Source organism: Carassius auratus, chromosome 48, assembly GCF_003368295.1.
Source record: "Carassius auratus strain Wakin chromosome 48, ASM336829v1, whole genome shotgun sequence".
NCBI lineage: Eukaryota > Metazoa > Chordata > Actinopteri > Cypriniformes > Cyprinidae > Carassius > Carassius auratus.
In genome coordinates, this window is record NC_039290.1 from 7596539 (window position 1) to 7608390 (window position 11852).

An 11852-nucleotide genomic window follows, 5' to 3' on the forward strand; every position below is an offset into this window, starting at 1 on the left:
AATGGAAAAAAACGTTAATGTGCGACATTTGAAGGTGTTCCGATGGCTTTCAATCGATCCTCTCAGCTGAGCTTCATTCAATTCAAAGTGTTGCATTTCATGCTATCAAGATTAAATAAAACATATAAAACGAAACTAAAATAAATAAAATGTGAAATGTCATTTTAATAATATTTTTTAAATGTAAATAAGAAAATGTATAGGCTATTATATATATATATATATATATATATATATATATATATATATATATATATATATATATATATATATATATATATATTAAATTAAGAACTTTAAAAAGATTATGTAACCTACCATTTATCATATAAAGCAAAACGGATTCTACAACACTTTTTTTTTTCATTGTTATAATAATTAGGTTATATATTTCAGATCGATGTACAAATCAAACACCAAATTCCATTTAGGAATCTTCAAAAAAAAAAAAAAAAAAAAAAAAACAATCAAATGGAGCCCTACTTTTTCTACTCTTCAGTAAGGATTAGTTTAAAGACTTTTAGAGGCCATTGAAAGGAACAACCGAAATTCTCGTTTGATGGGATTTATCCCCTTTGGATGCCAGCTGTCAATCAACCACCATGGCACCGCCCACTGGTACGGCTCCGCTTATAAAGAGCGCCAGTGACCTCGAGAGACTGTCATTCAAGCAACCAGAGCTCAGGGAGTAAGGATGCCTGCTTTACCAACGGGGTTTGGAAACTTCTTCATGGACAGGAACATCAGCATGCCCGCTGGATATCATTTATTGGGCTGCCCGCCAGGAATGCAGCAACCACCGCCTCATCTTGTGGGAATGGCTGGGGTTCCCTTACCCTTCTCAGGAATACCGGGATACAGTTTCATCCCTTATCCTCATGCGGGACACCTTGCACACATTGTAAGTATTCTGAAACATTTTTAGATAGCATAATATTACAGTTCAATGCAAATCTATCGTAAATTAAATGTTTAGATTTTATTTTGCATTATAAAAGGTGTAATTAATCTAGAAATAAACATCACAAACTTTAAAAAAAAACGTTATTATTGTATTGTAACATGCATATTGTTCATTTTCTAAAACCGACTATTTTGCTTACTTTCAGTCAAATTCCTATGACCTCAAGGCTGCATCTCCGTATCACCCAGCTCTCCTCGGACGTGGAGGACCCTATTACACCCCATATCGTCCCATGCCAGCTGATGATCCGAGTAGGGTCACCAAAGTGGCCACTAGAGAGAGCACCAGCGCTTTGAAGGTGTGGCTCAGCGAACACCTGAAAAACCCATATCCCACCAAAGGTGAGAAGATCATGCTCGCCATCGTCACCAAGATGAGTCTCACGCAGGTGTCCACGTGGTTCGCCAACGCCCGGCGCCGCCTGAAGAAAGAGAACCGGGTCAGCTGGGCCTCCAAAGGAAAATCCGACGATGAGGATGATGATGGTGAGAGCGAAGAGGAGGGGTCTTTGAGAAAAGGCAGTGATGATGAAGATGAAATCGATCCTCAAACGGTTGAGGAGGAGGAGGATGTTGCGGGGTCAAAGTCGGTCGAGGACCGTTTAGCGGAAGGACTGGATGAGCAAAAGGAAAGGGACAAGTCTGACACGTCGTTTGAGAGCAAAAAAGAGGTGTGTAAACAAATCGTGGAAGTCCAGAAACCTAAAATCTGGTCTCTCGCCGAAACCGCGACTTCAGATATCGTCAAGAAACCCAGCGATCTGAAACATCTCCACATTCCAGGCAAGTGGTGGGCTGGGTGGCCTTCACGGGACACCTCACCCGTGAACCTCTCCACACATGACCTTCTCAAACAAAGGCAATGAAACCGTTCATTGAAGACATCTTAGACTGAATTTTGCACTTTGTAATCCATTGGGAACGTTTTGTTGTGGAAGTTTGCATACAAGATTGAATCCAATGCCTGGTTTAAAAACCAAAGGACTGTGTAAATAATGTACAGTTATTTTGTTTAAATTATAAATGCATTTACCTGCTGACTTATTTTTGCTAAAATAAAACATTTAAATATTGAAAGGTTCTGGTCATGGTCAATGGTAGGAATTCTGTTGAAATTATTTAAATGCGTGTTGCACTGAAATAATTGTAAAAAAAAAAAAAAGTTACGCTGCTTTGCATTTAGTTTTAGTTCTTTGGTACTTTCGATATCCAGTTGTAATGCTGTAGTTTATTAAAGTCCTAAAGAACCATTAATGAAAGGCAAGAAATGTCACAAAAACTTCAGTGAATTAACTCTCGTAAGTGTTCATAGCACAACAGCAAAAGCAATAGGAACCTTATTAAATGTCATAATCGAAAATAAAAAATAAGAAGAATATACTTATGTTTTTTACACAAGCAAAGCATCAACATGATGGAAACTGTATAGGCCTACTGCTTCAGCTACGTCTCATCCCATTAAAACTGGCACAAAAGTTATAAAATGCACAAAGTATAATAGTTAATAATATTCGACAATAATTGGAATGGATTCAACAAAACACGCATATATAGCTTAACTGTTCGCTGGCTGACAAATTCTTATTAGCCATGTTCGAACGTGTCTCATCCAATCAGATAATTATCTGTTTTAGTTTATTTTTAATTATCTGAACATCTTTATGATCACACTCTCAGAGATGATGATGCAAGGGGAAACTTTCTGAGCAGTGTTGCTGGACAAAGTTGGCGTTAACCCATGTAAGACATTTGTTGCCTAACATTGTTAAAAAAAGTTGCCCTGGGTATCATCACCTTAAACCCTTTTAAAGTAGGTGCTCACAATAGAACTTTATATATGATAATTGACGGCGTTCAAGAGGAGTTCTCAGATTTTGGAGATTGCAGATCAAGATGCGTTCAAAGCGTTTCACTTCAAGGCTAGATTTAGGCTTCGTTATCAGCGAGGACACTACAATTAAGGGATTTGCATATCTGCCTCTGATCTGTTAAAACAATTCAAAGCAGCGCGGATTAAGGACATTAATTGTTCTGTTTTAAAGGGTGATAATTAGGATTATTCAGTTTAGTCATGACTTGACAGAAAAAAAGTGCCAGAGGCTTCTACCTTTACCCATTTAGTGCTTAAATGTGCTATCAAACATGAACAAAGTGTCTTGTTACAAAATAAATGGTATAGGCCTACTGACACTAAAAGTCAAGTGCAAAAAGTTAAAACTTAAAGTAAAGCCAGCTTGAAGTAGAATAATTTTATAATATTCAAATAATATTAGGCTATAATATGTTATAAAACAACAACAACAACAAAAGGTCCAAATGGTTCAATAAATAAATAGGCTATAATTAATTAATAAAGAAAAGAAGTAGTAGTAGTAATAATAAATTAATGAAGATGGTGCTCACAGTTAAATATAGAATAAAAAACCTAAGCAAATAAAATAAAAATAAAAACAAATTCCAAAATAATATGAATAAATAAATGTAGCAATTTATTATGACACAAGAAACATGGTACTGGCAATTAAAATATCCTGTAGATATTTCACCATCCATATAACTTTTAACTGCTACTGGTTAAGAAATGGCAAAAAAATAAATAAAAAAAAATTTGTAAAATAACCTGATCTTTCAGGTGATGGGACATCAAAAATGGTGCATCCTTTGGTTTCTTTTATAAAGCTCTCTGACACAAACACACCAATGGGATTAGGCCTTGGGACGATATTCTGTTTTTGTGGCCTCCCCTCTGCAGAGGGAATGATAAAAGGAAGCTCTTCCTTGCCAATCACTTTGGCCTCCATGTAAATTCAAAGGCCTGTGGCCTGCTAATCCAAGGATAATGAGAAAACCCCTGGGTACAAAAAAGGAGCACCCCCCACCCGCCCCCCGAGCACATATTCACAGCTAACACACACTGGGCACAACAATCTCCTCCATGCCCCCCACTTTCCGTGGCCCAAATGATGTGTAATCCCAGTCTAAACATGACAGGCAAAAGGCTGTGATATTGAGATAAGGATTGAGGAGTTGAACAATGGCGTGAGAAACAATGCCTAAATCGGCCATCAATGGGCTCCTCCCTCCGAGCATATGGTCAAATGCTTTGGATACTACAGCCTAATTTATAGTTCAACAAGCTACTTTTGGATTTGTTTGTTTAGATATATAAATAAATATGAGTTCTGTGAGTCAAAAATCTAAACATCACTAAAACAACACTTTACATTTAAAAAAAAAAAATGAAGGGAGTTGGTTTAAGAAAAATCATGTTTTGATTTTAATGTGAGGCAAAAGTGAAATTGGATGTTGGAACTGTTTTTTTGCCAAAATACCTTAAATATGGAAATGGCAACCTCTTGTGGACATTTAGAGTATCCCACAATGCACGAGCAAGTCATCAAAACTTAAGCTACTATCAATAGTAGCAGATGAATATATTACAGTGGCCAATGGGTTAGTATTCAGGGAGAATCAAGAAATATTTAATATATACAGAGAATTACAAATCATTTCACAGTACAACACAACATTCACAACAATGCTTATGTACAAAGGAAATATTTACACAAAATACAAAGCAACCGAGCTTCCACAACATTTAACAGTTGAAATGTCTTTGTTATCTTAATCTCAGACAAAACATTTAAAACATAATATACATGAATACATAATCTCACACCTCTGCAGCACATTATTTTCAATCCTTACGGACACGTCATTTTTAAGTTATACAAGCATTTAGGAAAACATTAACTGAATAACCTTCAAAGTGTGCCATCCTGAATATAAAGTGCCAAGCATCGAGATGCATGTGTGTATCACATTGGTGTTGCTGTGAGACTTTTTCTTATCATACTGAGGGAATGTTCACTTCTTTTCTTCCTTGCTCTTCTATTCAGCACTAGTGTTGAATGCATGGAGGGTATGCAGCATTTCGTAGCAATCGCAGGATGCAAGTAACGATACAACGGCAAAGGTTTTCAGCAGCAATAAGTATTTTCTATTTATATGTTTAAAAAAAAACAAAGCTCAAGATGTATAGCTACTGTTTCAGTCATAACTGTGTAAGAGAAATGCTGCTTTTGGGACACTTAGAGTAAAGAAGTGCTTCCCAATGTAATGCTCTATATGTTGATGGTTGTAACATGATGGGAGGACAGCTATCTGTACTTTGTAGAAGACTTTGCTCTATGAATATGAATATGAATATGAATTTGATTCAGCACTTGGATAGACAGGTTCTTTGCCCCTCTCTTGTTCTACAACATTTCCATTTTCAGTCACGTTACTTGGTGAGGGGCTCACGGGTTCATCGACCTCCACAGGCTGTTGATAGATTGGTTTCTCAACATCTAGATGTTCATGCGATCTTCCTTTATTGAAGTGTTTGTGGAGCTAAAAACAAATCAATCATTATTATTAATCGAAACACATGAGAATGACTATTCCATGCGATTAATCTCAGAAAGACAGTGCATGTCTTTGCATTACAGTATGTTGCATTCGTATGAATAGTTAATAGACTTTTACCTCTTTCCAGCATTTATTTCCTAGAGGAAATTAAGAGAGCAATTATTGGTAAACTCTTTTGATTTATCAAAGCTATAAAGTGATATGAGCACTTGATCAAGGATAGTTCACTCCGAAATAAAAATTCTGTCATTTTTTACTCATCCTGAACTTGTTTGAATCATGTATGAGTTTCTTTCTTCTATGGAACCATTCAGTTGTTGGTCCCCATTGACTTGAATAGTATGGAAAAATATATTATGGGGACAAGAAAGTGTTTGGTTACCCACATTCTTCAAAATATCCACTTTTGTGTTCAGAAAATGTAAGAAATCCATAGAGTATGGGTTGAGTAAATGATAACCGAATTTTCATTTTCGGATGAAGTATTCCTTTAGATAAATGCAGTAAATAATTACTAGGATGCAGTACATACCTTTTGTGAAGTATAAAGTTGCAGCAATTCCAATTAAGATGAGCAGAAGTGCTACAACTCCAACCACAACTGCACCTCTGTGAGCGCGTCTATCATCCACTGAAATGTGACAAACACAACACAACTCGGATGACAATCTTTTAATAGTACTGGGGATCAAAACATTACTACTGACAGCATTGTAAAACGTTTTAGGGTAGGCTTTATTGCAACCATGCAAACACGTCACAGTCTTTTTTTCAAATAAGCATGATTTTTTTATTCTGGTGGAGTGATCAGGAACTGGACTCCACCCACACAGCTCTCTAGTTTCACTACTGTACTCTCAACACCCACATGAACTCTTTTAGGAACTAACATATGAACAACAGTATCAGCTTTACTGACAATTACACTGTCATATTGAGTCACTAAACACATTTTACAGAGTACTCACCACAGATTCGGTCTGAGGTTGAACTGCCAGGAGCGTTTTTATCAAATCCATGTTCACATCTAGACAGAGGAGAAAAAACAACAACTCATTTAACCAGACAGTAAATAAATGAACTATTTATTAACTACCTATTTTGCATGCTGGTCAAACTCCCAGACAAAGAAAACAATTCTGACATAAACCATAAATTGAATCACCAAATTAAAACCAAAAACATACACTACTGTTCAAAAATTGGGTGAAAGAAGACTTTTTTGCTCACTAAGGCTGCATTTGTTGATCAAAAATACAATAATGACAGTTATATTGGAATTTAAAATTATTTAAAACTATTTTCATTTAAATATATTTTCAAATGTCCTTTATTCCTGCGACGCAGGAATTTTCTGCATCATAACTGCAGTCTTCAGTGTCTGATGATCCTTCAGAAATATGCTTAATTGTATTATCAATTATTATTGGTGTTTAATTATTAATAAGGGCTCATATGAATGTTGAAATCAGTTTTTGCCGCTTAATATTTGGAAATTAATTTTTTCAAGATTCTTTAATAAATAGAAAGTTTCTGTCACATCTGATCAATTTAATGCATCCTTACTGAAAAAAAAAAAAAAAAGAATTCGCTTAAAAAAATCATACTCTAAACTTTTTAAATTGTATTGCATGTTTTTTTTGGTACCGTTCTATCAAATTATTTCAGTAATTTCTTTTAAAATTACTCAGTTAACCAGACTTCATTAGGTTACACAAACATAAGTCATTTTAAAGGGTTAGATCAAGTAGAAATACAAATTTTATGGAACACTTGCATGCTACTGTGTAGATTAAACTCAAAATGACACTAGAAACAAAAGGGCCTATTTCCTTCTTTTAGTACAGTATCTAACAACAGACACCAAAAAAAAAAGAGAAAAAAGTTTTCATACATTGTCCATTCCTTGCAAGTGACAGCTGACTCATGGGTGGAGAATGTTCCATTTTTACATGGCTCACACACAGTATCGCCAAACTGTGAACCTGTGAAAAAGAAGCTATATTTAACCACATTGATTATAAAATCTCTGAATTACACCCAAAAAATATGGTCTAAGTGATGTGACAAATTATTGTTCAGGAGTAGAGTCAACATAAACCAGTGACTCTGTATATGAATATTATCTTAAAACTGAGTCTTTCTTCAGACCGCACAAACCTTCTATGAGGACTCTCTCTCCTGCCTTGCAAACTGTGCGTTTCCTACAAGTGTCACAGTCGTCTTCTTGCGTACAGTAGTATCCAGCTTCACACTGACATTTGCTTAAACTGGTCTTACTGGGATTCATTTGTGGCTGAAAATGTAAATCTGAATTAAACAGAAAAACAAAAATGTTATTAGTATGCTATAGTATCACCCGAGAATGCTTAAAACGTGTAACTGTCCAAAATCATAGACTCTTTTATCTAAACAAATATACATTTTAGAGATTAAACGTGACCTCCATTAGACTTTCTCTCTCTGTAATATTTGAGCAGTATTACTTTAACCAGTGGACACTCACTGGGGTCACAGCTGGGCTGGCGTTCACATTTGGTGTCGCTGGTGAAGCCGCTCTGATACTCTCCGTCCAGGCAGTCCTGACAGCGTGGGTCGTCACAGTTGTCATCCTTCAGCATCCTCTTACCTGTGACACATCCTCTGATTAGACCCGTATATTAAAAGAAGACTAAGATTAAACAAAACGTAAGAGTATCGATGGTTTTATTTCAAGGCAACATGTGAAACAATATCACTTAGTTACAGTAAGTCAAAACAAGCCGGTACTGTGTAACAGGGTAGACTGCTCTTGCGTAATGGAAACAGACTGCATGCTGACACTTCCTCTACGTTATGCCAGTTTAATATCGCGCCACATTGAATTACAGTTAGTCCACATACCTGGTCCACACTTCTTGCAGCATTTATCTACCTTCAAGTAATGTGTGTCCTCATCACAACACGACACAAGGTACAGCAATGTGACCTGTCAAAGACAAATGCAGGGAACATTCAATCATTCATTCTTGTGCTGAAAATCCTTTACCTAATTGTGTCCCACATATTGCTTGTAAATCTTGGACTTAGTTTTTAGTAAACTTGATTTCTGTCAGTTAGGACAGAACTGATTGGTCCTAGGCCTTATTGATCTTGGTTAATGCACCTCTGTTCTTGAGTGAAAGCAAGCATTATTTGTGGAGCATTTAGGCAATATTTAAAAACTGAGGAGCTCAGATCAGTGAGACCCAACAAGATGACAAAACAATTGAATCCAATATTTGGTTATAATGTCAAGACAAGATTGTCAACCTCGTTTTTATTTTGTTTTATTTTTTGGTAGGCTAGTCATTTTTGGCTCGGATCAATTGTACCAAAAAAGTATAAATGTTATCCAATTTATATGTTATACCCCGTTTGTCAGTAGGTTTGAGACCAATGCTACAAGATTAACTAGCATATTGGTAAAAAAAAAAAAAAATAACCCTCTATGGGTCGAAATGACCAGAACACAACATGGGCGTTGGCAAATTGATCACAGGATATGTGACGCCAACATATCAATAAATACTATATTTCAATGTTAAGCATGTTTTTGAGCTATTTAACGCATATGAGGTTCGTTAGACCCCAAAACAGATCATGGTGGAGTTGGAACCGAAACGACCTTCGTGGCAACACGGAAAGTCCCCGAGAACCCCATTCACCACCAGCTTTTCAATACAGAAGAATGCAACCTTACACTAACACGTTAAATAACTGCTTAACAACAGATAATGCAGATATTTCGTATGTCAGTTAGATACATACGTTTTAAATGCTTCTCCAATATCATTGCGCAGTCATATCGAAAGTGAAAGTAATAAGAGTCATTCGATAACGGCGACTTTCTAAACGTTCTAAATGCGGCACATGAAAAATATAAATGGATTCATTGTTACAATTCAAATAATAACCACCATGAATGTATATTGCCAAGTTCTCATGCACGCGCAAAGCGTTAAGCACATCACTTACCAGAAAACAGATAAAGACAACTGTTTTCATGATGAAAATATCCACAGAAACGGATCCTTGTAACCAGATGTTAACGCCTCACAGTCACATAAGACACTGCTCTGTCAGCTGCAGACCTTAAACTAACGCTTGGCACTCGCGAGAGGGGATTTCTTCCTAAACACACGCCCACATGTGACATGTGACCATTTCCCTTTTCCCTGTGCTGTTCCCAGAAGTGCGAGTGGACAAAGTAGGCTGTTGATAGTCTAATGCGTGATAAAACTGGTCAAGTTATGACACTTCTTATATTATTGTAATAATTATTTTGCCTTTTAGAGATCCGGAAAGCTGTAAAAGAAGCATTAAGATATTTTAAATGAATAGCCTATAATATAAACAATTATTTTATTAATAAAAAAAAAGCCCAGGATATAACATGAAGCTGGTTTATCTGTCAGGCTAACTCCACGACAGTGTTGCTTAACCAGGCAGAACTTCCCAGCTTGACTTTCACTTCCTCCAGACCAAAAATACGATATTATTGAGTCCCGTCAGCAGTGTCAAAACGTATCGTTTACGTGGAAGTGACCTTTTTTAAAATGAAATATTTACTTAGTTACCTGATTTAATGTCACATGGTATCTTCATAAGCAAAACAGAAGATCATAGTTAATTTACTACACTCTGTGACTAAAACAGAAAAATACTGAGCACTGCGGCCAACCATTGCATTTAGTTTTTTACTAAAAATTACTAAAACAACAGAAACTGGAGAAGTTATTTTTGGAGGATGTAAACATTTATTGTTCTGTCAGTGCAGTGACCTTACATGACTTTAACAAACTTCAACATGTAACCTAATTTTGCTATTGACTAGTTTAATGTGCTTTAATAATAATAATAAAAAAAAAAAATATATATATATATATATATATATATATATATATATATATATATATATATATATATATATATATATAAAATTAAATTAAAAAATAAAAAATATACTCAAATTTAAAAATATAAAGCAACAATTATATGTGTTGTCTTGGCAAATAACTGAAAAAATTGTTTACATTTATAAATATAATTATTAAAAATAAAAATACAAATAAATAACAGAAATCAGTAGATACAAGTACAGTAGTAGATACAAGAAATGTTGATACAATGGCAGCAGGATTTGACACAACTGACACATTTTGCTACTGTGAGAAAAGAAGAGTCAAACAGTATGTAGCGTGAGAGTTTTACAGGCCCGGGTAAACCCTTCCCCTGCTGCAGGGCTCTCTTAAAAGAAAAAAACCCAAGTCTGGATTCAGCAGACACCAGGAGGAAGTCCCCATCTTACAAGGAAGTTGTTTTGGAATATACATGCATGAGTTGTTTAAGGGACATACCATGGAAGACGAGAAATACTCTAAGATCAGTGATCTAATCAGTCAGATCCCAGCACAATGATGTCTGAACCCAGGAAGTTCACACAAACAAGTTTTTCATAACATAAGGCTGATTGTCTCACTTCCTCACCAGGTATACAATCTGAGAATGATCTGATGCATGGCATACTGTAACTAAAGTTCTAGTGAAAAACCCTCAAGTCCCATGAGAAACAATTCAGGGAATGTGGACGTCACATTTTCTACGTCAGTTTTCAAAAAATGTTTTTTATCTTTCAAGACACTGCACAGTCAGGGGGCTTGTTGTATAAAACTTGTCTACAATTACAATTACAAATTACATTACAGTGTATGTGTGTGTGTTCAGAGTGCAACGATTGACAAGTATGCAAAAGATACAGATATACAGTATGACAGTATGACAGATCTACTGTACATGTGAGTAGAGTGACCTTCAATAGTTAAACTACACTAATTACTAGACAGCAAATGAAATAGGATGTAAACACTTCCTTTTCTCAGTCAGTCACCTTGATGCACAGGCTATTTTAAGTATGTGTGAATTGACAGCTATGAATATGTTTGGGAGTTTTTACAGTTTGCTTGCTACATAAGAACACAACCTTTAAACTTTGTTTAACTCTTAATGTGAAAGTTTATTACAAATATAATTTATTTGTGAAATTAAAATACCAATTCGTTTATAGTTCAATATATCTAGTTTGCACCAGTGATTTAAGTGGCCCAAAAGAGGTGCCGGTACTCTATTATAGCCAAAAAAAAAAAAAAAAAAAAACATTTCTTTCCTGTTTTTTATTTTTATTTTTTGATGACTCCCCTCATCCCCTGAGGTAACAACAACTATATTGAAGGGCTTTTATATACAGCAGTCAACAGGCGACCTTAATAATAAATCCTTTTATTAGTTTGTGGATTTGCTTGAGCTAAAAAGAACTACTGAACATAAATAAAATGTGCAAAAGGATTTTGAAAAAATACCCTTAGAAAGAGCTACTGCATTCAAACTTCCAAACTGACTCAAATGATTCGCGAACCAGCTCCGAACTCCCGAACTGACTCAAATGAATCACGCTCCGA

The 11852-nt window shown here is 35.6% G+C and overlaps 2 protein-coding genes across 2 annotated transcripts; one reads left to right on the top strand and one right to left on the bottom strand.

Moving 5' to 3' along the window:
• Window positions 1-694: 694 nt before the first annotated feature.
• Window positions 695-2036, top strand: LOC113065368 (iroquois-class homeodomain protein IRX-1-like). The gene is made up of 2 exons (XM_026236589.1): window positions 695-901; window positions 1110-2036. The coding sequence occupies exons 1-2, from the start codon at window positions 695-697 to the stop codon at window positions 1827-1829; spliced, it is 927 nt and encodes a 308-aa protein (XP_026092374.1). The 3' UTR covers window positions 1830-2036.
• A 2381-nt stretch (window positions 2037-4417) lies between these two features.
• LOC113065701 (tumor necrosis factor receptor superfamily member 5-like) lies at window positions 4418-9530 on the bottom strand. The gene is made up of 9 exons (XM_026237169.1): window positions 9373-9530; window positions 8260-8344; window positions 7883-8005; window positions 7537-7686; window positions 7271-7361; window positions 6345-6403; window positions 5909-6007; window positions 5494-5513; window positions 4418-5358 (listed from the first exon to the last, which is right to left on the bottom strand). The coding sequence occupies exons 1-9, from the start codon at window positions 9400-9402 to the stop codon at window positions 5152-5154; spliced, it is 864 nt and encodes a 287-aa protein (XP_026092954.1). The 5' UTR covers window positions 9403-9530; the 3' UTR covers window positions 4418-5151.
• Between the last annotated feature and the right edge of the window lie 2322 nt (window positions 9531-11852).

Coding starts and splice junctions, on each gene's coding strand:
- LOC113065368 (XM_026236589.1), top strand. CDS start 695: ATGCCTGCTTTACCAACGGGGTTTGGAAACTTCTTCATGGACAGGAAC. Junction 902..1,109: donor CGGGACACCTTGCACACATT/GTAAGTATTCTG, acceptor GCTTACTTTCAG/TCAAATTCCTATGACCTCAA.
- LOC113065701 (XM_026237169.1), bottom strand. CDS start 9,402: ATGAAAACAGTTGTCTTTATCTGTTTTCTG. Junction 7,687..7,882: donor CCAGCCCAGCTGTGACCCCA/GTGAGTGTCCAC, acceptor TGTTTAATTCAG/ATTTACATTTTCAGCCACAA. Junction 5,514..5,908: donor AACTTTATACTTCACAAAAG/GTATGTACTGCA, acceptor AATTTCCTCTAG/GAAATAAATGCTGGAAAGAG.